This window comes from Canis lupus, chromosome 17 (assembly GCF_048164855.1).
Source record: "Canis lupus baileyi chromosome 17, mCanLup2.hap1, whole genome shotgun sequence".
Classification (NCBI taxonomy): Eukaryota; Metazoa; Chordata; class Mammalia; order Carnivora; family Canidae; genus Canis; species Canis lupus.
The window spans coordinates 55,775,126-55,801,344 of record NC_132854.1 but is presented as its reverse complement, the minus strand read 5'-3'; the positions used below and the strand labels follow the sequence as shown (position 1 = coordinate 55,801,344).

At 46.7% G+C, this 26,219-nt stretch overlaps 1 protein-coding gene across 9 annotated transcripts in view; it reads right to left on the bottom strand.

Moving 5' to 3' along the window:
* Nucleotides 1-26,219, bottom strand: part of SLC25A30 (solute carrier family 25 member 30) — a 45,575-nt gene that overhangs the window by 17,567 nt on the left and 1,789 nt on the right. For 3 of the 9 annotated variants that reach the window (XM_072783031.1, XM_072783032.1, XM_072783030.1), the window contains exons 1-7: nt 17,252-17,369; nt 11,862-11,983; nt 10,144-10,291; nt 8,000-8,094; nt 6,312-6,397; nt 3,937-4,032; nt 3,138-3,262 (exon numbers count right to left, since the gene is read on the bottom strand). In XM_072783031.1, the coding sequence (XP_072639132.1) occupies nt 3,138-3,262; nt 3,937-4,032; nt 6,312-6,397; nt 8,000-8,094; nt 10,144-10,291; nt 11,862-11,925 (614 nt within the window). In that variant the 5' untranslated portion in view covers nt 11,926-11,983; nt 17,252-17,369. Of the gene's footprint in view, nt 1-1,525; nt 1,665-3,137; nt 3,263-3,936; nt 4,033-6,311; nt 6,398-7,999; nt 8,095-10,143; nt 10,292-11,861; nt 11,984-13,438; nt 13,579-17,251; nt 17,376-20,150; nt 20,918-23,629; nt 24,010-26,219 lie in introns of those variants that run through there. The other 6 variants (XM_072783025.1, XM_072783028.1, XM_072783027.1 and 3 more) reach the window with 6 other exon arrangements.

Sequence of the window (26,219 nt, the reverse complement as noted above, 5' to 3'; positions counted from 1 at the left end):
CCTCTCTCTCTCTCTCTCTCTCTCTCTCTCTCTATCTCATAAATAAATAAAAATCTTAAAAAAAAAAAAAAAAAAAAAAAGAAAGAAAATCCTGTTTGCAAAGACTGCTTAAAAACCCATTGCCCCCTGCCTCTTTTTGTTCTTGAAAGGCTTCTGCATTGGAGAACACAAAGGCTCCACGTCACACCAGCCCCGCACCCAGCAGACAAAGGACAAAGTAAGGAATGAGATTGAATCCTGGGCAGCCCCAGTGGCTCAGCGGTTTAGCGCCGCCTGCAGCCCAGGGCCTGATCCTGGAGACCCGGGTTCGAGTCCCACGTCAGGCTCCCTGCATGGAGCCTGCTTCTTCCTCTGCCTGTGTCTCTGCCTCTCTCTCTCTCTGAATAAATAAATCTTAAAAAGAAAAAGAAAACACCTCGTGATGCTTTGCTGCTTTCCTTTAAAAAAAAAAAAAGAGAGATTGAATCCCAACTGCAGGTGAGAAACACGCAAGTCAATGGTGGTTAGGACCTAATTCAGACCACGGCCACCTCGGGTCACGAGGTGGATCCACACAAGCACCTGTGCATGGTGAAAGCCGAACTTGAAGTCTAGGACTTGCCAGCATCGCGCCAGAGAGCAGGAGCACCCAAGGGGCCCCTGATCCCCTGGCTGGTGGCAATCTAGTCAGGAACACAACAAACTCTCATCCCCTCCGGACCAGGAGGCCCCACTGCTTCAACTGAAAATTATAGGAAGATCGACGCATTCTCTGGAGAGATGTCGGAATGAGGTATATTCATTGGGGTCAGACGCAAGAGTGGGGAGGTGCATTTTGCAAGGAGACCGTTCTATTGCGATGGCAGAAATTCTGACCATTTTCTCTCCCTTTACAGCTGAGCAACGGTATAAAGAAAATGAACTTTCATTTCTAAACATTCATCTAGATTTTTGTATTTGTAAGAGTTAGCCCAGCGTGGCCAGAACTGGGTACCATCTCGGGGCTTGAGAGCATCACTCGTGTTAGCTATAATAACCCTCAAAATTCAGTGACTTCTTAGGTCAAGTATCTGTATACAAATGTGTGTGTGTGTAAACACGTACGTATATACTCACACACAACACACATTGGGGGGGGCAGTTTCAACTGAAACGAACCACTGGAATATTGGAGATTAAGTAAAATAAACTTACTTACTTCTAAGTACCCCTTAATATCAGTACTTATACCAACAAGGCTTACTACACAGTAATCCAGGCACGGTGCCGTTTCGTAGGCATTATATCTCAATGATTTTTACCACAACCCTGTGACGTGGATGCGACTGTTGTCCCATTCCACTTATGAGGAAACTGGGGTAGAGAGTCTGTACCTCGACCGAAGTCACACAATTACAAGGGACAAATCCACAGGTTTGTCTTGCTCTGACCCCTGTGGTTTGTATCGTGACAAGAAGCTCTTCAGAGGGGAACAAGGAAGCCACTGAGCTGTGGCTCAGGACCTCAGGACCCTGAGGACCCTGCCCAGGAGAGCGTTCACTCTCACCTGTAACAGGCAGTCCAGGGTACCTGTGTAGCCAGAGCACCTGCCATCCCGAAGGACTCTCTGGTTCATCATACGTGTTCTCACAACATCGACGGGATTTGAGGCCAGGGCCCCAGCCAGGCCACAGGTGAAGCTCGAGCTATGAAAAAAAGATACCAGGGGCGGGGGGGGGACAGAAAGTTCACCATCACTGAGCTGCAACCACCGCTATCAAAGGCAGGAAACAGCCTCCTCCCGAACCACACTAACGTGACGTGCAGCAAGAGGAAATGTTTCCAGGAGGAGGCCCATCACTAAGGCACTGCGTGAACTTCTTAAATACAGCACGATTTATAGTGGCTTAGAAGTTCCCACCTTGACGCAGAAAAACTTTGAGGGACAAGAATGTCAAAGGTTCATAGAAACACGAAAGAATGTCTTCCAACGATGATCTATTGCATCTCTTGGCTATAAGCAGGCGTCAGAGTAATTTTAGTCCCATCATAACCACACCATTCTTAGAGAGCAGAGAAAAAGACGTCCTCACAGTAATGCGCCCACAGGGTCTCAACAAGACTACAGACCACACTTGGCATCAGCCAACTCAGGGCAGGGTTTCTCAACTCCCACACTCCTCGAACATTGTGGACAGGCAGGTCTCTGCTGTGGAGGGCTGTCCCATGGCCGTAAGCTGTTCAGCAGCTCCCGGGCCTCTACCCAGCAGATGCCAACAGTACTCCCCCAGTCGTAACAGTCAGAACAGTCTCCAGAAATTGCCAAAAATTTGGATGAAAGTGGATGAAACCATGATACATCCATCCTAACCTGCAGCTACTAAAAAAACGTGACGTTGGTTTGAACTGACACAGAAAGATATTTGGAATATATTATTAAATTTTAAAAAGCAAGGGAGAACAGCAAATACTGCATGGTACCCCACGTGGGGATCTATATAAAAACAAAAAACACAGAATCCATAGAAACCAAAAAGTGGTTCCCAGGGGCGAGGGCTAAGGGAAATAGGAAGAGGCTGGGGAAAAAGGCATAAACTTTCAGCTATAAAATGAACAAGGTCTGAGGATCTAATATAGGACATGGTGACTACAGTTGGTAACACAGTCACATAACTGACATTTGCTAAAAGAGTAAAAGTTAAATGTTCTCACACACGCACGCACGCACATGCGCGCACACACGGATAAATACGTGAAGTGATGGATATGTTAATGAACTCAGGGTCAGATCTTTTCACGTTGTGTATGTGCATCAAATCATTACACCGTACACTCTTAAATAGCTCACAAGTTTGTCAATTATACCGCAATAAAGCTAAAAAATTAAAATAAAAAAGTAAGAGAATACTAAGCATGATCTTGCCTGTGCGCTAAGTACACAGAGTAGACTTTTATACATATTTGCATGTGCCTGAAAAAACAAGCTGTTGACAACGGTCACCTGTTTAAGCAGATAAGGGCTTTTGCTTCTTCTCAGTTCACTTCTAAATTGTAATTTTTCAAATATGAGACTGTAATACTTTGATAATAAACCTTTAAATCTCTAATAAAGTCGTAGCAAACTGCTACCCTGACCTCATGCATACCTAAAATGTTATTTTTTAAATCTACAAACATACAGGAAGTGGGTATACACAGTGTCTCCCATCAGGCCCGAGAGAATCAGATGTTTCTTGGTGAGGTCGTAGACCGGTAGCTCCACACCGACAACGATGGCAGCCCTCTGCGCAGTAAGGGACACGCCCTGGGTAAAAATACGAATAACCAAGATTCAGAGAGCTCTCCATGAAACAGGCCTTGGGGAAAAAAAAAAAAAAAAAAAAAAAAAAAGCTAAGAATGACAGATCAGAAAAGACCAGAGGGTAAAGAAGTCAGACGCTCCCAAGTCTGCTCCTAATTCTGGCATTAACTATATGACCTTGGCCAGACCCTGGCCAGGCAGGACAAGCCGCCTCACAGAGGCTCTGGCTTCCTGGTACATACAGAGAGCACTATACTGGATGACCCTTAGGGCCTATTCTGTGAACTGATGGGCCACCAGAAAACCAGGAACAGCATCCCATACCGGCACCTGCCTAGTAAGTCAGTCTTCACTTAGGGGACTGGGAAACCGCACAGATCAAAAAAATCCAGCCTAACTATAACCTAGAAAACCCCTCTCTGTACGAATTTTTTAAAGTAAACAAAAATGTTCAATCTTCATAGAATTTCTTATACATGAATTATTCAAAAGGCACTTTAAAACTATGACATATGCCTTATATTTCCACTCTGCAGGGAATGAGATTAAGGAAGAAAGTAACTTTGAGGGCAGAGGCCACTCCTCTTCGTGTAGGTCAATCTGCCATTCAGATTAAGATGATGGAAATAGGAGAAATAAATTCAAAGAAGGAAAACGGCTCCGTTCCGTGGGCTCACCTTCCACAGTCCTCTTGCTCCCTCTTGCTGGTAAATGTTAATGAAGTTGCCAATCATTCCGCCTTGAATGGTGCTGCTTTGTGCTTGCATCCGTATCTAGAGATTATTTTGAAGACAGACGTGAGAAGGAAAGCACATTTCTCCCCGAATGCAGACTTCGGAAAATCATTCAATCTGTTGTTTACTAACCATTACAAGAATTGCAGTATAAATACAACTGTAATGCTAAAATGTCCTTTGTAGGATTTATAATCATAAAGATTTAACATTCATGAGGACTGGTTCTGAGGCACTTTGGAATCAACAAAATGCATCGAGGCCTGAGCTCATTAAGAGTCCAAAAAAGATGGATTTTTAAAACTAGTCTTCTGAAAAGGAAAGAGAATGGCATATTTCCTTATAAGTCACTGACCAGTTAAGAGAATGTGACGGTAGGCTGACTTCACATAACTGATAAGAGTATCCAGCGTAGTTGGCAGTGCTGAGCATGGACGAGCATATTTCTTAAATTAGTTACTTCAAGCCACTACTATTTCCAACCAGCTGAACCAAAAGGTATGCCGGCGAGCTGAGCACAAGACGATCACATGATGCCCGTCATGCTCCGTTACACTTGAACTTACAAATAAACTGGACAGCGGCCGTGGAATTCATGGGACCGAGATTCTGACGTAGAGATAATGTTTGATGTAGCTCTCTACATTTTTTAAAATTAAAAGGGACTTCTCACTAAAACTTGGTACCTTATTTTTTGTTTGGGGAGCAAATACATTACCTCTAGCTTCCCAAGGAAAATGTTACTGCCAAGCTAACGTGGGAAAATAAACCAAAATACAGGAACTGCCTTTCTATCAGCCTGGACATATGTTTAAGAGATTAAGAGGAGGGGATCCCTGGGTGGCTCAGCGGTTTAGCGCCTGCCTTTGGCCCAGGGTGCGATCCTGGAGTCCCGGGATCAAGTCCCACGTCAGGCTCCCGGCATGGAGCCTGCTTCTCCCTCCTCCTTTTTTTTTTTTTCTTCTTCTCCCTCCTCCTATGTCTCTGCCTCTCTCTCTCTCTCTCTATGTCTATCATAAATAAATAAATAAATTAATTAATTAATTAATTAATTAATTTAAAAAAGAGAGAGAGAGAGATTAAGAGTGGGGATATTTCTCTCTACTTCCCCCCCTCCCAAAAAATCCTGGCAAAAGCACCTTCACTGTGCAGAAGTGTAGTGTACTCAACACACTGCTGCATAAAACTGATGTTTGTTGGGGCGCCGGGGCGGCTCAGTGGGTTAAGCGTCTACCTTCAGCTCAGGTAGCTGAGGTACCTTCTCCCTCTCCCTCTGCCTGCTGCTCCAGCTGCTTGGGCTCTCCCCTTACCCCTCAATCTCAAATACATAAATAAAATCTTAAAAAAAAAGAACTCTGATGTTTGCCAGACTCTCCTGTCAGAGTGAAGGCTCTGAGGGCAGGGTCCTTATCTTACTCATTTGGGGATTCTAAGCACGCAGTATATCAACTGGCAGAGGGCAGCACAGCGAACGCTGGTCAACTAATAGGAACAAAAAAGGAGAGGGAGCGACAGAGGCGAACATCCTGAGAACCACTGAGAAAAGTAAGTCCTGCCTGATTTCTCTTTTGTTTAATTAATTTACTTCTGGGATCCCTGGGTGGCTCGGTGGTTTAGCACCTGCCTTTGGCCCAGGGCCTGATCCTGGAGACCCGGGATTGAGTCCCACGTTGGGCTGCCTGAATGGAGCCTGCTTCTCCCTCTGCCTGTGTCTCTGCCTCTCTCTCTCTCTCTCTCTCTCTCTCTCACTGTGTCTCTCATGAATAAATAAATTAAATCTTTAAGAAAAAAAAATTAATTTACTTCTTTGTCTTATTCCAGAAAGGATCTAATAAAAAGGTTCTATCCCCGGTATTGTCAACAAGGTCCACCAATACGTCATGTCAAACTGTAATCAGGAAATATTTCCATTCATATTCCCTGAAATCAAGTTAACGGAGGACATCACATGTTCAGAAACGGTCATTAGGTTTCTGAACAAATAAAACAAGGAAGATTTTCAAGGAAAAATGAAATTCAAATGTGTCCATGCCCGATTTTTTTCTTTTGCTGCTTAATCACCAAAAACCTTGTCTCTACAACGAGCTCTACTTTGTGAGCTCCTCTGTATCCACGGGAAATCCACCCAGCGGATGTTTAGAAGCTAGAGGCTTCATGGTGCTTAAATTATAAACAAATTCACACATCCAGTGTGGGTTATATCCGCAGCATTTCATTATCTGAATGTTGTTCTCAATAAGAAAATGTGGAGTGTAAAAAAAAAAAAAAAGGAAAGAAAATGTGGAGTGTGCCTATAAGATACGGATCGCACTGCTTACTTTCAAAACATCAGTCGGATTAGCGATGGTAGAGGATACGACTCCAGAGAGAATTCCACACACCACATTTATCAGCAGAGTCTCATCTACAAACAAACACATATTATTTGACTTTTCGTATACACAGAGCTCTTCACATCAGTAGGTGTAACTCACTGACATACCGCTTGTACATCTTCAGAGAATCGTAAAATTCCTGCTTTATGAATCAAGCAATTTTTTAAAGATTTTATTTACTTATTTGACAGACCACAAGCAGGGGAAATAGCAGGCAGAGGGCGAAGGAGAAGTAGGAGCCCAAAGCAGGGCTTGATTCCGGGACCCTGGAATCATGACCTGAGTGGAAGGCAAGAGGCTTAACCAACTGAGCCACCCAGCTGCCCCTCAAGCAATTTTTTTAAAACATTTTTTATTTGGGCAGCCTGGGTGGCTCAGCGGTTTAGCGGCACCTTCAGCCCAGGGAGTGATCCAGGAGACCCAGGATCGAGTCCCGCGTCGGGCTCCCTGCATGGAGCCTGCTTTCCCTCTGCCTGTGTCTCTGCCTCTCTCTCTCTCTGTGTTCTCATGAGTAAATAAATAATATCTTTAAAAGAAAAAATAAATAAATAAATAACTTTAAAAAATAAGTAAAGATTTTTTTATTCCTTTTAATAATCTCTATACCCAATATGGGTCTTAAACTTACGGCCCTGAGACCGAGAGTCACCATGTTCCACTGACTGAGCCAGCCAGGTGCCCCTGAATCAAGCAATTTTTAAAATATTAGGAATTTTGCTGGCTGACCAGGATTTTGCCTAGCAAAATAACTTGATATCCAAAAAGGACTGTGAATTATCATGCAAAATGAACAACCATATACTAACTCACTTTTGTGTATAAATATTGACCACCGCAGTAATTAAGATGAGGAATAGGTCATAGGAGAATAAGAAAGATAAACTCCTGGGACGCCCAGGTGGCTCACTCATTTAAGCCTCCGACTCTTGATTTTGGCTCAGATCATGATCTCAGGGTCCTGGGATCCAGCCCCAATTCAGGGCCCATGCTCAGCAGAGAGTCCGCTTGAGATATTCTCTCTCCCCCCCCCCCCCCACTCATACATGTGTGTATTCTCTCTCAAGTAAATAAATAAGTCTTAAAAAAAAAAAAGGTACATTCCTAGGAGACACTGAGAAGATAGTTTTAAAGCATGCTGTATAGATTTAATGTGAAGTATACTGAAGTGCTAAAACATCTTAGCTCGTGTTGACTACTCTGACCTAACAGTTGACTGGCGCTTGGTGCTTGTCTCATTGTAATAAGAAAGAAAAAAAGAAAAAAAAGTTCTAGGGTTAAAGCAAAGTCATAAAGTCAACCATCAATACAGTATTAGAATTCAGTTCTTAAAAAAAAAAAAAAGGAATTCAGTTCTTAATACTAAGAAGGGTATTTACGGCTTTCCTGAAAAATAGATGATAATGCCTGTTAGAAAATTTTAGAAAATTTTCAGTTGGCTAGAACTACAACACCACACCCTCTAGTCTAGGTGTTTCGGAGAGGAGGAAAACTAAAACATTTGTAGAGATTGCTCCTTTTAACTGCCACTCCCCTAAGTTCAGCAAAGAAAATCTGATCTTGCCTTGACTAAAAAAAAGACACACAACCCGCCCAGCTCCTGTCCACAAGGGGAAGAAAGATTCCCCACTCACCTTCAGGGTGTTCGACAAACAGTCGCTTCAGGCTCTGGTAGGTGCCTATCTTGATGGTGCCGTAGGAAGCCTGGCGTAACATCGCAGGGGCAATCCTGTCAAACCGATGTACGAGAGGACAGAGATGCTAAAAATCGCTTTAAATCCTCGAGGAGGCGCACAGACGCAACCACGTGTTTGCCTTCCACAATCAAACTATGCTACACCAGACTTCTCACGATTCAAGATCCAACAAAAATATAGTCGGGTTCAGTTAAATTTGTGCAAATCGTCAGTGCGCTAGGTGAAAGCTCAGCCCCCTGTAGTTACCCTCAATGAAAACGTGTAAGTGAACGTGCGGTTCTGGGTGCTCATGGGCGTTCAAGGGAAAAGGCCCTCCTTTCTGGAGGTGAAGCGCCTGGTGACCTCTGCCCTCTGCAAGCATCTGCCATTCTTCCGCTGCGGCTCTGGAGCGCGTCCCCCATCCACTTGGGGGGCCCTGTTCCAGGTCCTTCCTCTCCGTCTCTCAGCCTTCCGGCGCCCAGAACCACCCTGGGGCAGTTATCCATCCCAACTGTCTCAGTGCTCCCACCTCCTCTGGTGCTCCCACCTCCTCCGGTGCTCCCCACCTCCTCTAGTGCTCCCCACCTCCTCCTCGAAATGCACTGTGCCTTCCTTCCCCCCTCCATCAAAGCTGCCTCCCCAAGGAGACCAGCTGACATCTGTGCTGCTGAACGAAGCGATGCCCTCCCTTAGCACCCTACATAGCCTCTCTGTGGTCCTCGCTAGTCCGTCCTCGGTCCTCCATGCAGCCACCCCCCCCCCCAGCTCTGAAACACGCCCCTCTCCCCAGGTTTCCTTTCCTCCACAGCCTCCCACCCCTGTCCTCTGCGGCTCCCCAGAATTCTGTCCTGTGCTCTTCCTTCCCTGCTCTCCACACTCCCTGGTGAGCTCACCGACTCCAACGGCGTCCACCACTGTCCGAGACTCGGGACGCCGGATTCCTGCTCATAGCACTGACCCAACGATGCATTGTCAACCACTCCGTAGATCTCTCATCGTGCATGTGCTACACCCACCTCCGACCCAAGCTCCCACACTGAACTCATCATCCTCCCGCTCCAACCAATCGGCTCTCCTCTCTGTTTCCCGGACCACGGAATGGAAGCTCCATCTACACTCTGGCCCAAACCAGAAATCAAGAAATTAACCTTGTCCCCTGCTTTCTCCACACCCTAGGGCTGGTGGACATGTGCTGTCCCCACTAAACGACAGCCCCTTCATGTGTTGCTGCTAATCCCCCTCCGACCTCCTAGATCCAGGCTCACCCTTCTCTGTGATGCTCTGCGCCCTGAGAGGGTGGCACCCACATTTTGTATCATGCAGGCTTCCTGCCAGCTGGCTTCCAGGTGGATTCCACCAGTAGACAATGGGATGGATGGATGGATGGATGGATGGGGAGGGGGAGGTATATTCCTCGCCTGGGCACTACCAAAGCATCCCCCCTCCCCACCACCACAGCTACTGTTTGCTCCTTCAAGGCTCCGGTCCTAGTAGGCTCTGCTAACACCATGCCTGTCCTTGCCCTTTTGGTCCTAGGGTCCACTTTGATAGTTTCTGGGAACCTCAGTATCCTTCCTCTAGTCTTTAAGTAGCCCCTTCATTAAAGTCTCCTGACTGAAGCCACCCAAGCAAATTCTGTTTTCTGCAGGAACTCAGGCTGACGCAGGCACCTGGCTTACTCGCTTTCCTATCTCATGCCTTCAGCACACCGTTCGCTAAATACTGGATTAAAGAAAAGCTGTTCACAACTCCTACCCACATCAGATACGCTATCATTTTCCTTATAGCAAAAACCTCGTAATTCAGAATAGCCATCGGGAAGGGCTTTTTCAGAGTGAAACACTGAATGACTGAATGTTTTCTGAAACAAACGTAATTTTTACATTATCATCTATACTTGAATATAATAAAGACATACTTTCACCACAAAGTTCACTACATAAAAGATACACAGAAACTAAAGGTGAAATGAAAAATCTGCCCAACTACTCACTCTTTTCAAATATACCACGGATTTCTACTTTTTCTCTATGAATCCTAGTTTTCCATCTATTTGTTTGAAAGGTCAATAGTCAAGTACAAATGCACAAAGGTCGACTTACCCTGAATACAGAGCTTTCAGCCCTTCTTCTCTGCCTATCCGCACCAACGCATGCAACATTCCTCGATACCGGATTTCTTTAAAGTTTGCATCATTTGTCTGGCCTTGAATCTGGAGCCGTGTCTTGGTTAAATCAATCGGAAAAGTACCTTAAATTTTTTTAAAAAATTTCACTTGATTAAAAAAGAAATTCCACTAAATAAAGGCTACATGGTGAGAGATTACTGAGGAAACACTGCAACTATAACATAAACTAAGAAACAGAATTAAGAACTAGCAGATACTTTGCAATCTTTTCTCTATTAAAAAGAATGAGAGGGGCAGCCCGGTTTAGCGCCACCTTCAGCCCAGGGCCTGATCCTGGAGACCAGGGATTGGGTCCCACATCGGGCTCCCCGCAGGGAGCGTGATTCTCTCTCTACCTGTGTCTCTGCCTCTCTCTCTCCCTGTGTCTTTCATGAAAAAATAAAATCTTTAAAAAAAAAAAGGAACCAAAAGATTAACCCCCCTCCAAAATGCATAAATGTATTTTTCTTTCTTTCTTTTTTTTTTTTTTTGTATTTTTCTTTCTTTACATGTTTATCTACTTCCTATCTTACCCTGCAGAGGATTTGAGAAGCTGCATGGCTGTAAGAGATGGGTACATGGAATGATTTACACAAAGGGGCAATTTTAAAATAAGTTACTATATTTTGCATATGTGAAAGCTACAGTCGGGTTCAACAGGGATGAAGAGAGAGAAGTTCACTTTCTGGGGGAGCTTCTCGCTCTGTGTTCGGTCATCTGAAAGTGCACCTGTTAACGCAGGTAAGAATGTTTAATCCAGTGCCCTGCTGACAGGCCACCCAAATACGTGCCACTCGCTCAGCAACTCGACTCATTGTGGCCACGGGAGGGCCCACCCACACCGGCAACCAAGTGGGTGGGTGGTTAAGACTCCTTAACCCCTCCACCCCGTCCTCACTGGCCCCTCGGGGGCAGCCTCTGGCCCAGGACAGCAGCGACTGAGCCCCAGAAGCAAACGACATGTCAGGCCCAGCAACTGCCGAGTGCCAGCTGTATTTGTTGAGTCAATCATGCCAGGATATAGACCAAGATAAACAGGATCTGACGTGGAACTCCACTGATGCAAAGTCACAAACACAACACATACTGTGCACGACTGGCACGGGACGGCATAGTGGCCGGAACCTGGGACTTCCTCGAGCTTCTCCACGGCCACAGGCGCCAACAGGGGCAAAGTGGGTTAAAGGACAGGGACCCAGGGCCAGATGTAATCAGACAAAACTTCTGTTTGATTAACAGGTTCAACTTTTTCCACACTAAACTTTGAGCTCTGCACTGTGGGCGGCCAAAATGACTGTTTGAAAAACACGCCAACAGAAGGCAATTTTGAAATCTGAGATTAACGTTGCATATTCCCACAGGCCCTGCTTGAACTACAGTCCCGCCAAACACCAGACAGCGACCTTCACTCTTAATCAACATCCCATGTAGGAGCACGTGGGGGGCTCGGCGGTGGAGCATCTGCCTTCGGCCCAGGGTGTGACCCCGGGGTCCTGGGATCGAGTCCCACATCGGGCTCCCCGCAGGGAGCCTGCTTCTCCCTCTGCCTGTGTCTCTTCCTCTCTGTCTCTCTCTCATGAATAAATAGAATTTAAAAAAAAAAAAATCCCATGTAGCAAGCAAACGACCTGCGTGGCCCCTCGGGTCCCTTACCACATTCTGCCGTGATGGAGGCCAGCCCTCCATACACAAAGGGCTTCCAGTTGAGGGCTGACATCTTCACCACCGTCTCATCTCCTTTGACCAGAGAAACATAGCCTCCAATAGGGTTTGCCCTGGACACAGAAGGAAGACATCTCAAAGTTATAACTTCGAGGACAAAGCAGTTTGTTTCTTCTTTAAAATTGGGTTCCATTTGGAGAATGCCAGGAGATGCTACCCATGAACCCCCCCCCCCATCCCTCCCACAATTCCCCAGGGGAGCCTCACCTTAATAAAGCAAAGCCAGGTTATTTACTAAACCTTGATTTATCAGTTGCTTTAAATCTCATTCAGGAATACAACACGCTGGTCCGGTAATACAGTGAGTGGACAGAGGCCACTTTCTGGGTAATCTATTTGATCTAAAATCCATTCATTTTCATCCAACAAATAGTTGCCATTTGTTTGCCACCGTCTTAGCGAGTCCCTTGGGTGCACTAGAGCAAACAAATGTTGCAACCCAGTGTCCTCAGGTAAACTGACAATTATTTAAAAGTACCAAAATGCACTTCTAGTTCATATTCTATAAATCTTCGTTTTCTTTTCTCATCCACGTTGCGTTAATAGCTGGGAGGTAGCTTGGCATTAGGAAAGAGGTGGACTCTGGGGTCAGTGCCACACCACAACCTTCCTGGGGAAGTTCCTATCAACCTCTAGGCTTTTTCTTCCACGACATCATCACCATTGAAGCAGCCAACACAACCAATTAGTGGCGGAGCCCATACTTTAATTGGTCATGCTAAATAAAATGCCTACCTTTTACTCCTATTGTGGGAATTAAACATATCCTTTTAAACTAGCACAAAAAAGACACTCAACAAATACTGCCTTTCATCTTCCTTTCACTTAAAAGGTGCTTGCAGGCTGCGACAGGTATTTGCACACTTCCATGCCAGGTCCCCCACATTCATTACCCATTCTGAATTTTATGCACTTTCAGTTAGTAAAACCTGGCCTCGTGTCCATTAACAGGAGAAACATGCAAACTAACACACTTTTTCGTATATATATATACATATATATATACTCTATCAGCCATAATTATTGTTGGTTTAAAATAAAATTTCTAATTTATCATAGTCCTAATTGGTGAACAATATACCCAGGGTCTTTACTCTGCACGTTTTCAGAGTTTCCCAAGGCTACGTTTTTCAAGAAAGAGTCACTATTGCCGAAAATGTCGGTTTGCAGCAAAGCCGAGGGGCTTGCTTAAACTAAGAAAAAACACAAGGAACCCAGAGGAGACCCTAAACAGACCTATTTATTCTCATTTACAGACGTTAACCGAATTCAGACTGGTTCCAGGTGAGTGGGATAAAGGGCTTCATTAATAATAAATCCAATAATTCATTAACGGTCCACAAGTACCTTCCTTAATCCACTCTTGGATTCTGCTATTCAAGTTAAAAAAAAAAAAAAAAAAAAAAAAAAACCCAAGCAATAATTACGGAACAGTGACGTGTGGAAGTACTGTAATTTGCCATTAGAAAAGTGTGTGATGGAAGTGATTTCAGTGGATCTCTCAATACCTTTGGGATGGGACAGAAAAATAGGCTAGGAAACCGGGTCTCAGCGAAGTGCCTTGCCCAAGGCCACACGGCCGATGGGGCAGTTGGGCCTCCAACCCGAGTGTTCTGATTCCAAGTACAGTGTCCTTTCTGCTACCATCTGAGGCTGTAAAGGAGTGATGGGGTTTTAATTAAGGAGAAAATATTACCAAGCAGCTTCGAAAAGGCACCGCTTACACAGTACATCTTATACAGATGCATTTTATAAACAATAAAAATGTGCTTAATTTAAGAGAAAAGTCTTGAGAACATTCAGAAGGTAGACAGTCCATCTAAATAGCAGTAATTTATTTTTCCAATACACAGCATACGGAGAGTGTGTTCGAGTAAATTCCTGGAGTTTTTCACGACGGTGAAATTCACATACTATAAAATAAGCCATTCTAGTGAACACTTCAGTGGCACTTCATATACTCAGGATGTGGGATGACCACCACTTCTATCTAGTTCCAAAATATTTCATCACCAGGAAAGAAAACCAGTTCCCAGTTGTTTCCCATTCTCCTCTCCCTATGGCTTCCATACGGTTCTTATTTCCTTGGCCGTGATCCTGTCTATGCATTAGGCATGGGTGTGGCGCAGGACTCCGAAGTAGTTCCTAACCAGACTACAGAGCTCCTTAAACTAAGAGGCATTAAGGCCCCACATACGGAATGAGGTTCTCCGGGACCCCCCAAGCATGTGTGTTGTTACTGGAAAATCAGTGAGTTAAATATGTGGCGGCCAATTCACAACTTCGAATACTTTCCACTTAAATTCCCATTTTAAGTGGTTAATTTCCGGTGATGATGTTTCAGTTGATGCTTCCATTTAGTAGTGATTTTTTTTTTAATGTAGGATTTTTTAAGATTTTTTAAATTTATTTATTCATTTATGAAACACAGAGAGAGAGAAAGAGAGAGGCAGAGACACAGGCAGAGGGAGAAGCAGACCCCATGCAGGGAGCCCGACGTGGGACTCGATCTCGGGTCTCCAGGATCGCGCCCCGGGCCAAAGGCGGGCACTAAACCGCTGAGCCACCCGGGATCCCCGGGATTTTTTTTCCACACATACATATGTGTGTGTCTGTATAGGGAGAAATATAAATGCGTCTACATATGTAAAGACACACACACAAGCTATCCTCCAAAATGCCAGCAAAACTTTATGGGAAATGAAATCGTAACTGACCTCTAATTTAAAAATAAAACAAAATATTTTTTTTAAGACTCTATTTCATATGGCTTCATGCCATCTCACTGATTAACTTTCTGGTTTCCTGCCATACTTATTTTACTAGCTTGGTTTTAATGGCTACTTTTGGCTACTTTGTCCTTTTTAAAATATTTTATTTATTTGAGAGAGGGGGGAGGAGGGGCAGAGGGAAGAGAAGGAGGAGCAGGCTCCCCAACAGGCAGATGCCACCCCCCAACAAGACCCTGAGATCATGATGTGAGCCCAAGGCAGATGCTTAACCAACTGAGCCACCAGGCAGCCCAGTCTTCTCATGCCTTCTGTCAGTTTTGACACTAAATTTTCAGTTAGATCAAACCCCAAAAGCTCTGGGTTAGACTCAAATGCAAACAAACACTCAACCAGAGCTCAAAACTGTTGTGGAATTGCCCCCCCCCCCCCCCCCCCGGTGGAGGGAGCATACACCCATTTGCTCCTATTTAGATGTCCCACCACCATAAACTTCTCTTGCACACGAGTGTCCATTCCTGTAACCCTGGTTAAACTGTAAGAAAGCGCTCTCTATTCGATCACCTTTGGGCTCGTCTCCCTTCCTCTCCCATCACTAGGGCTAGATTACTGAGCACTGAAGACTACCGCCCGCATTCCCAGGTTTATGCTTGCTGTGTCCAAGGAGGAGCCCTTTACCTTAGAAAACCACCAGGGAGTATCAGTAGCTGGTCTAACGTCCAAACAAAGAAAAGGTTCTAGCTAAGACAGTAAGCTGAGACCGGGCTCCAGTTATCTCAAGCTGAAATCTCTGGTCAGTAAATGGAACCACTTCTTTGCTTTAGAGCTCTCTTTGGAGGGGTTTTCCCCCCTCACACACGTTGCTTTACATCCTAGCACAATTTGGGGGGGGAGGGGAATCTCAACTCTACTCAAGTCCCCAAACGGACAGGCCAACGCAGTCAGGGAGACTGGTATCCTAGGCAATCACTACTGTGCGGATGACCTCTCAGCCTGAGGTCTAAGGATTCCAACTTTGCAAAAACTCCAGTGTCAGGCACAGCAGTGCTTATGGCTCGCTTCCCACTTTGCATTCCTCTCTAGGCCATACCCTCTAGGCAACCTAAACCCAGTGACCACTCCTCTGCCATGTTATAAGACACGAGGCTAAGAACAGCCATCACTATTGAATATCTTGCATCTTATATGTCGAGGACTGCTATACATTTTCTACATAAGAGATCTTATTTAATCCTTACAACCCTATTAAGTAGGTACCATTAGCCACATTTCACAATTGAGGAAAGACAGCCTCAGAGAGGAAAAAGTGACTTTCCCTAGTCACACAGCTACAAAGTAGGCAAACTAAGGTCTCCCCAAAGGGGCAAAGGGCCTTTCCTCTGTGGACTACAAAGACAGAGGCTGTGAAAAAAAATATAAGCACATGGGAGTGGACGACATTCTGCACATTTGGAATAAATGTAGGATTTTCCTGCAAAGGAAATAGAAACTTTCCACCTATTTTTTGTGTGTGTGTTTCCTGAGTGGAAAGGTCTGCACAAATTAAGGATTCCAAAGGATTATCCCCACACTTAGGATACGTACTAACTTAGCATCCTCCCTCCTACATGGACTTAGTACTGATTTACTCCTTACCCCGTCTGCACAGCTGCAAAGGGAGGTAAAACTACAGTTACAGTACTTGCTTCTGCAACTTGTGAACGCCTTCCAAGTTTCCGTTATACAATTAATTCTGGATAAGTTCTTTCCAATTAGCGTGTGCCTGTTTCTCAGTCTGCAGTCTTAAGCTGGAATCCCAGTGTCTAAACCTCCGTGCCCTCTTAAGTCTCCGTTCCCTGCTCGTCTGCCTTTCACAGACTCTCCCTCGGTCCCATTCTCTTTACAGGCACAGCCTGGGAAACAGGCTCATCACAGTCTCAGGATGCACGGGATTTAAAAGGAATCTTGGAGAAGTCCCGGCTCACTTCATAGGGATTAACCGAGCCCCACGATCGCAAAACTCGGCAGAAGGCAGAGCCAAGGCCCGCGTTCGTGCCTCTCAACTTTTTTCACCACCTGAGGAAGGCGAATCCGGAGCCTGCAGGGCCGACCCGGCGCCGTGGTGCGAGGCTTGCGCAGGACGCCAGGGCCAGGGCCCCCTGGACTGCACCCCCGCTCCCCACGCGGGCCAAGCTGGGGTGTCCCGGGAGCAGGTCGGGGCGCGGGGTGCCCTCTCCGAGTGGGGGCCCCGCGGGCGCCGGCTGCAGCCTGAGCCAGACAGGTGCAGGCGCAGGAGCGACAGCCCGGGGGCCGGGGGCACGCGCCAGGGGCACACCGGGCTCCCGGGGCCTGCGACGCCGGGTCAGCAGTCAGCCCGCGCCGCCCAGTGGCGAGGCCCGGGAGCCGGGGCCCGGCCACCGAACCGCGCGCACCAGGAGCCGGGCTCTGCCCGCGACCCCGGGGCGCAGCCGCAGCCCCCGAGCACGCCGCGCCGGCCGCAGTCCCAGCCCCGCGCCGAGGCCGACCGGCGGAGGGCGACCCGGAGCAGGCACGGAGCAGGCACGGAGCAGGCACGGAGCAGGCACGCAGCGGCCCGCGCGGCCCGACACTTACCGGCGGCGGCGGCCCCCGAGTCTTCCCCGCGGCGCCCAGCGGAGCTCGGAGCCCGGAGCCCGCCGCCTGCAGCCGAGAAAAGGCTGCGGAGCCGCGGGGGCGGCCCGAGAGCCGGCGCGCGGCCACGCCCACCCCGCGCGGCCACGCCCTCCGCCTCGGCTCCCATTGGCCGCCCCGGCGCGCGGCCCCGCCCACCAGCAGCCGGTGACTGGCAGGCGGCCGAGGGCCCCGGGCCCGGAGTCGCAGGCTCGCCGTCCCCCGGATGCGAGCCGTGGGAACCCGCCGACCCCTCCCGCCGCCGCGGGTCCCGACTTTGCAGCGAAAAGAGAAACTTTCGGCAACGCACCGAGGGCCGCGGGACGGGAGGCTTCTCTGGGTGCTGGTTCTCTGCGTCCGCGTGAACCTCTGCAGAGGAAGGAAACTCGCACTTCTTTTTTTTTTTTTTTAAGCCCAGCCTTTTAGTTTGCAAATTTACGAACCCGCTGAAGAGTTGAAAGCATAGGAACGCTGTGAACGGTACACACTCCCCCGAGGGCTCCCGTTTCACAGTTGCTATATTTGCTATCACTAAAGAAGTCCCCCCACCTCCACCCTCCACCTTTGGAAAGTTGCACACAACGCTGCAGCCTCACCCCTACCTACCTCGCCATTATCACCTGCAAAAAATTCCATGCCATTGGTCACAGCATTCAACATTCTGTCTATGTTTAAGTCTCCTTTGTTGTCCCGAAATGCCATGCACCTGCACACGTGCGCACACACGTTGTGAAAATTCAGGATCTACCCACATCGTTCTGGTTAACATCAAGCCTCTAGAAACTCCTTTTGTCTACTAGTTGCCTCCACTTTTTGCAAATTCTTTCATAACTTTGACACATTTGGAAAGCCCAGGACAGCTGTCTCGTAGATGGCATCAATTTGGATTTATCGAAGTGATTCCTTATGATCAGATTCGGGTTAAACATGTTAGTAAGAAAGTAGCAGGTGATGCTATTTCCATGAGAAGGCACAGTGTTCCTTTGTCCCCGCACGGATGCGTGGTGCCGATCTGGATCACTTGGTCAGGGCACCGGTTGGGGGATCTCTGTCACAAAGGTTTTGTGAGAAGCCCAGAAATGATAGAAGTATAAAACCAATGAATCTCCAAGCTGGTAATCAGTAAAAGTGTACTGTGCCCGTATCAGAAGGATGGTTTGCAAACTGAGAGCACCCAACCCAAAACACAGAACGAGGCGCAGGAGTGTGTGATAAATCAGCTCATACAGCCAGGAAACACTGACTGCTCTTCCCAGCAATTGGCTATAATATTTAGGATTCTCTTAAATGACAGGAAACTGGTCAGTGGTTACCTCATATCAACCTTAAGAAACAGTCCAAGCCTTGCTTAGGATGGCTAGAAGCCTACGCAAGAAATTACCCAGGTCAGGTTAGCCTTGCAGATGAAGCTCTGTATGATTAAACTGGTTTTTGTCTGATTAATTTCAAGGCTGGTCTCCATTTCTTTTCTATTTTAACTGTACCTCTCTCCCACTGCAGCGGAGACTCTCCGCAGTGATAGGCTGGACGGGTGAATATTTTTGCCCAAGGGGTGTAGCACACACTGATGAATGCTCATCAAATTGATTATAAAGTGGTGATTTTCTGATGCCTTTCTAATTCCTTCTACATGTCTAAAGAAGAGTACCCCTCTTTTTTCCCCCTGCTTCTCATCCTTCTTCCCTTCCCAGCTCCCCTCCCCACCTCCCCCTTTTTGAGTAAGTATGGACTCCTGCATTTTTTAGTTCAATTTAATTCAGTTACTATAAAAAAAATACTTCATTTATTTTATTATTGGTGCTCAAATTGTCCATATTTGGCCAATGGAAGCCTCCTGACCTTTATTCTTTATTCATATATATATATGTATACATATGTTTATGTATATACTTATACATTTATGTAAATATATAATATGCCTATATTTATTCATATATATATATAATATCCTATCAATCTTTGAGCACTTCCTTATTTTCTGATCCAAGACCTACTAATTCTTCACCGAATCTTCTCTGCCCTAGGCAGGAAAACTCTAGTTGCTTCTAGTAGGAAATGGCACTTAGGAAATTGGATCTGAGTCCTTGCGCTCGTTGCTACTGGGCTGTCATTCTAGGCCTTTACAGTGGACAGAGCATATATATTTTTTCATGGAGATATAGATACAACACAGTAAACACTATCCTCTTCACCCCGATATAGTTTTGAGTCATGAGTTCATGCCTCCAAGTCAAAATCCAACACCATAGGATTCATTCTAGCCTTCCTCTTTCTGTATTTATATCTTCTTCCCCCTTTATATCTTCTTCCCCCTTCAATGAAAACCCTAGTTCTCAACAGCGTCAATATATTTGCTCATTTATTCTTCGATATACAGAAACTAGTTGAGACTCACATACCAGTACTACCACCAGCAGCAAACATTTTAAGCTCCAGATTTCTTGGCAGTTCTTTGTATCTTTATAATACATCCTTCTAAATGCTGTGCAGGTAGAGAGAGTACTGCGTTCAAAGTTTGCTTGAATTAATTGCTTTTTGATATGGTTATGTCCTCTATTTGATACATTGTTAAGTTTGTTATTTTTATTTGCATCAATTTGAGAGTTTGCTTTTTTTCATCTTTTTATTCAATTTCATTTTTTGGTTCAAAATAAAATCTTGCAAAGGTTGAACTCCCTCCTCATTCCTTGCACTCTGGCCTCACTCACCTCCTAGCAGTAAACACTTTCCTTAGTTTCTAGTTTATTCTTTCATCATCCCCATGTTAAAAATATGTATAACTGTATATAGATATACTTGTTAGTTATCTATTGCTATATTACTAAGCTTACTAGCTTTAAACGACAAACATGTATTAGCTCACAGTTTTGGTAGGTCAAAAACCCAGAGGGGCTCCGGTAGGCACCTGTAGCTCCCAAGGCCTCCTGGGCCTCCCAAGAATGCAGTCGAGGTGGCACCCGGGGCTGCAGGCACATCAGGGCTGGAGTGGGGGGAGAATCTGCTCCCAAGCGCACTCAGCCTGGCTGTTGGCAGGCTTTAGAAGATCCTCTTTCAAGCTCACTCACATGGCTATTGGCAGGCCTCAGGTCCTCCTCACTGGCCACTGGCCAGTGTATTCGATTCCTGGGACTGCCATAACAAATTACCACAAACTGGATGGCTTTGAAAAACAAGATTTCATTCTCTTGAAGTTCCGAAGGCCAGAAGTCCAAAATTGAGATGTCAGCAGGGCCATGTTCTCTCTGCAGGCTCTAAAAGAAAGTCCTTCCTTGTGTTTCTCCTAGCTTTGAGCCATTGCCAGCCACCCTTGGCATTCCCTGGCTTGCAACTGCATGACTTCAATTTCTGCCTCTGCTTTTACATGATGTTCTTCCCTTGGTGCATGAGTCTCTGTGTCCCCATTTCCTTCAGGGGAGCAGGATCTGCCCTGATCTAGTACGACCTCACCTTAATTTGAGTAGGTCTGCGAAGGCCCTATTTCCAATATGGTCATACTCATAGGTACCAGGTGAGCTAGAACTTCAACATGTCTTTCTGGTGGGCACAATTCAACCCACAAGAGTCAGAATTAGGTTTCTTGCATTGTGGCTCCTCCGTGTAACTACTCACAACATAGCAGCTTGCTTTGCCCTGGAGAGAGAGAGAGAGAGAGAGAGCTCAGGGAGAGACAGGGACGTTGATTCCAAGATGGAAGCCAATCATCCCTTCATAACCTAATTTAACACTTCTGCTATATTCTGTTGGCTGGAACCAGTTGATAAGTCCAGCCCAGACTCAAAGGAAAAGGATTATGTAAGCTTACATGTAAAAGGCAAGGATCATTGGGGCCCATCTCCAAGGCTGCCTGCCATAATATATGTTTTTCTTAACTTCCACTTCTTTCTTACAGGAAAGGAAGCACACTTTATTCCACCTGGCTTTTTGCATGTGATAATGTATAACGCATCCTGGAAGACATGCTAGAGCAGTCCACAGAGGCCTCTCTCATCGCTTCTCACTATAGCATAGTTCTTCATCATGTGCCTGGACCCAGCAGACGTATTCAGCTGCCTATGTGTGATGGGCAGGGTCCTAAGATGGGCCCCAGGATTCTTGGCCACTGGTGCACACATGCTTCTCCCAGCCATTCAATCAAACACTCATCTAGGTATGGCTGTGAAAGGATTTTGCATCCAAATCAGTTGATCCCCTGAGAGCGAGACTGTCCAGTGGGCTGACCTAATCACGCAGGCCCTTTAAAAGCAGAGTGTTTTCTAGCCGCCCTCAGAAGGGGAGTCAGAGCTTCAAATCACAAGAAGGATTGGATGTGCTGGTTTGACGGCGAAGAGGTGCGGGGAGCCTCGGGGAGCTGAGAGGGTCACCCAGCAAGGAAACGGGATCCTTGGTCCTGGCGCCACAAGAAACACCTTGATTCACCCTGAGCAGAGAACTCAGCCACGACGTCAGACTTCCAATGGGCAGGGCTAGGAGCCAACAAGTCAATGTTGCTCTCAGCTAAATCTTGTGGTCATGGATTAGGCAGCAAGAGAAAACTAAAACACGGCATGCAGGTTGTTTGTAATACTTTGCTATGGCAAATAGTGGCACAGTGAATAAGCTTTTGCTTGTATTCCTTTTATTGGAGGAGAGACAGTTTTAGGGTAAACTCCCGGGAGAATCACTGGGTCAGAGAGTAAACACATTTGTAGAGAACCTGCAGCTGTTGATGCCAAGAGTCGGCGGCGATCTTTACATTCATGGGTTTATTCAGACCAAAGAGGTGTCACTTCCATTCACAGATGAGAGACTGAGGTCCCTGGAGGTAAGTGGCCTATACCAGGACCCAGGATTACCCTCTCTCATTCCCCTCACCTGCTTCTCCAGCAGCCTCGGCCTTGGGCTTACAGTGTTTTCTTTTCTCTCCAACTTGAACTCTAAATGAATCCTTCAAGTTTTGTCTACATGCTGTTTTGTTAATGATACAGTTTGGACATGATTGGGGTATCCCCAGAATTGACCTAAAAAAAAAATGCAATCCCCAGTCTGGGGGGTGGGAGAGTCATTGACCTGCTTCCTTTTCTAGGGCAGGGAACAAAATACAGGATGTTTAGTGCCCCCATGCTCATCTCACCAAGTGTACTTTCCCCTTTCCTATCCATCCTTTACATGCCCAAACCCCACTGTTCCCATGTCCTACCACCCTCTGCCAATATACGTATAATCCTTAGTAACACACACATAATATCTAGTAATTTATATTTAGTATTTAGTAATTTACAATTCCAACTGTTCAAGTATGAGGATCTCTTTGTAACATAAACTAAAATTTTAAAACCTTTGGAGTCCTTATAAAATCGATGGTGGTATTCTCAGCTCCCATTAAGAAAATGTGCACTGAACCTGAAGCCCCTCTGAATAGTCGTGGATCCCCCCAAAAGGCCTTCATCCACAGGTTGGAAATCACTGCCCTGGAGAACAGTAACTTGGTTACATCGTCATAATTAGTTTAGGAACAAGTGCACAGCGCTGACAACACTGACCTCATCTTTGGCCTTCCATATTGTTCATGTCCGTGTGAGGACCTCCCTTGGGGCTTCATGTTCTTGGAGGATAATATATGCCCTGGCCCGGAATGCAGGAAGGCTTGTTCTGGTCTTCCCTAAGGTTGTTTAGATAACTAATGGAGATAATATAGTTCACCCCCCACCACCACCCCATGCACAGGTCATACCATGAGGTCTGTTAAATGCTAATTATCAATTATGTGTATGCAGACCCTTTGACCCCATCACAGTGCCCTCTGTACCTCCCATCTCCCTATACAATCTGTAGACAAAGGTTGGTCTTAGTTGAGAATACCTGCATAGCGTCAGGATTGTCACCTGATTCTCCGGAATAAAACACTCTACAAACTGTCTGGAGTCACCTGCTTTGTCAATTCAGTCTCAAAGTGCCTTCTCAATTTGGAAGATACTTTACTGTCCCTCCTCCACCTTCTAAAAACAAGAATAGCAAAAGAGCAGTAGTAAGCCTCAAAACAAAATCTACTAACTACTCAGCGCGGATCCCTGGCGGGCACTACTACTTTTCTTATAATTCTTTGCCTCCACATCCCCTTACCAGCTCTTCGTGTATAGTTTTTATCTGACTACAATAAACACACCCGGAATGGCTGTGTGGAAATGAAGACCTAGGTTCCACTCAATCCTGGCCACAACTTTATTAGCGCTCTGACTTTGATTAATGAATAATGTCTCGAAGTCTTCGCTTGCCAAATGGAAACAATACCTACCCTACAGGAGGTTAAATGAGGTGACGCTTGCACAAATACACTTTGTAAAAATGGAAGTCCTCTAAAAATACCTTCCAAACTCATCTGGCTCTGTCGCTGATCAGCTTAAAACTCTTCATCAGCTCCCCAGAGTCTTCAGGGTTAAGGACAAGCCCTGAGTGTGGCACAGAAGCCCGTCACTGTGTGGTCCTCCTGGCTCCGCAGTCCAGGAATCTGGTTCCCATCCTCCTCACTGATTCACTTATCTCGTAACAGGTCATCTTAAGGAGCTGGGCTTTTATCCTTATTTCCAATTAGGTTTGCCCCTGTTCAGAGCAGTGAGATCCTCAGAGTCACAAGGCAGCAGCACTCCATGAGCGGACTGTCGCAGTCCACATGACGAGCTGGGCAGGAGGGACTGTCACCCGCATCGTGTCTCTCATCACCTTGGCCATTGAGTCTGCATTGTGTCCTAATGAGGAACAAATGCTGTGAAATCAGCTAGAGTTTAGCAAATGTGTGTACGACTGCATTAAATTACAAGAACAACGCTGAGGGAGGCCTGGGGGGCTCAGTGGTTGAGCCTCTCAGGTCAGGTCGTGACCCCAGGGTCCCAGAATCGAGTCCCGCATCAGGCTCCCTGCATGGAGCCTGCTTCTCCCTCCACCTGTGTCTCTGCCTCTCTCTCTCTCTCTCTCTCTCTCTGTGTCTCTCATGAATAAATAAATAAAATATTTTTTAAAACAAAGAAGGAACAATGCTGATAAATTGTTCTATGGCCCTAGATCTTGACAGGAAAGTCTGTAGGCTTGGTGCCAAGCAGCGAAAGGCCTGAATCAAACCACTTTTAGGGATAGTCTTCAGTGGCTTGGGAAGGTTGGGGTGGGGGTGGGGAAGAGAGGGCTGGCGGGGGGGGGGGGGGGGGGGGGGGGGGGCGGAAGAGGGCTGCAGGTTGCATCTGAGGCATCCAGCTACCTTCCCCTCCCCTTGCCAAAGAGGAGCAGCAATGAGCCATCGCTACTCCTAACAGGAACACCTGGCTAGGCGAGGATTCCCAGCTGGGATACAGGGAATGAGCCAGTAAAATCCTGTATCATTGTATCTCACAGCAGTGGTTCTCAGCCAGATTTTGCCTCCTCAGGGGATGTTTGGCAATGTCCGGATGCATTTTTGGTTGTTACAACTGGACCGTGGCTACTGACACCTGTCGGGGAGGGGCCAGAGATCCCTGCCAAACATCCCGCGATGCCCCGGAAAGGCCTCTCCCAACAAAGAATTATCAAAATGGCAATGGTGCTGAGGTTTGAGACATTCTGTTTCGTGGGACTGTCACTTTGGGCATAGGTTTCTCTCGGTTACAGGTGCCTTTCTGAGCACACATCTTCTGGGGGAGCCAGGGAGTGTTTCTCTGAGACACCTGCAACTCCGCAAACGTGCCTGTGCTCCCTGTCACTCCTGGGACCTTGTGCGAGCTAAACTCTTGCTCTTGCCAGTTCTCTCTCATCGTTCAGGGCTCAGTTTGGAGGTAATGTCCTCCAAGAAATCTCTCCTAATCCCTAATCTCTCCTTATCCAAGAGTCCGCTGTGGTGGGCAGAACAATGACCCCCCCAAAAGGCCTATAAATGTGTTAGGTTATAAGGCAGGGGGCAGGTAGATTGCAGGGGGAATTAAGGTTGCTAACCATACTAACCAGCTGACTTGTAGCGGGGCGGGTTATCTTGGATTATCCAGGAGGCCCAATGTAATCACTGGGCCCTTCTTCCTGGAAAAGGGAGGCAGAAAAGTCAGAGAAGGAGATAGGGCTATGGAGACAGGCCAGAGTGATTTGATGTAAGAACTCAACCCTCGGGGGATCCCTGGGTGACTCAGCAGTTTAGCGCCTGCCTTCAGCCCAGGGCGTGATCCTGGAGACCTGGGATCGAGTCCCACATCGGGCTCCCTGCATGGGGCCTGCTTCTCCCTCTGCCTGTGTCTCTGCCTCTCTCTCTCTCTCTCTCTCTCTCTGTCTCTCAGGAATAAATAAATAAAATCTTAAAAAAAAAAAAAAAAAAGAACTCAACCCTCCATTGTTGGCTTTGAAGGTGGAAGGAGCCAAAAGCCAAGGGAGGCGGGCAGCCTCCAGAAGCTGGGAAAGTCACCGAAACAGATTCTCTCCTAGAGCCTCCAGAAAGGAGCACAGCCCTGCCCAGCACCTTACTTTGGCACAGCGAGGCCAGGCTCAGACTTCTGACCTCTAGAGCTACAAGCTAATAAATGTGTCCTGCTTTATGCCACCGAGGCCGCGGTCATTAGTTCTAGCAGTGACAGGAATGTTAATGCGCCCTCCCCAGCCCCCGGCCGTCCCACCCCCCTACCCCCCTAATTGGGTCTGCCCTGAACCGTCCCTCACCCAAGCACCCCGTGCCCCCCTCGCAGCCCCACGCCTGGGCGCCCTGGGGCACGCTCCTGGGAACCTGACCTTCACTTCCACTGGTCCCCCTGTCAACACTCAGGAACAGCTTGGGTTTGCACACACACACACACACACACACACACACACCCCACAGTTATTTGGGGACCTGGCATCTCACTAGTGAGAACTGAAAAAGTTACATATCTTCTTTATAATTCTCAGTGTCCTTAAAGGTGAAATCAGTGTCATACTTTCTTCACAAGGTGTTTGTAATAATTAAAGGAAATAA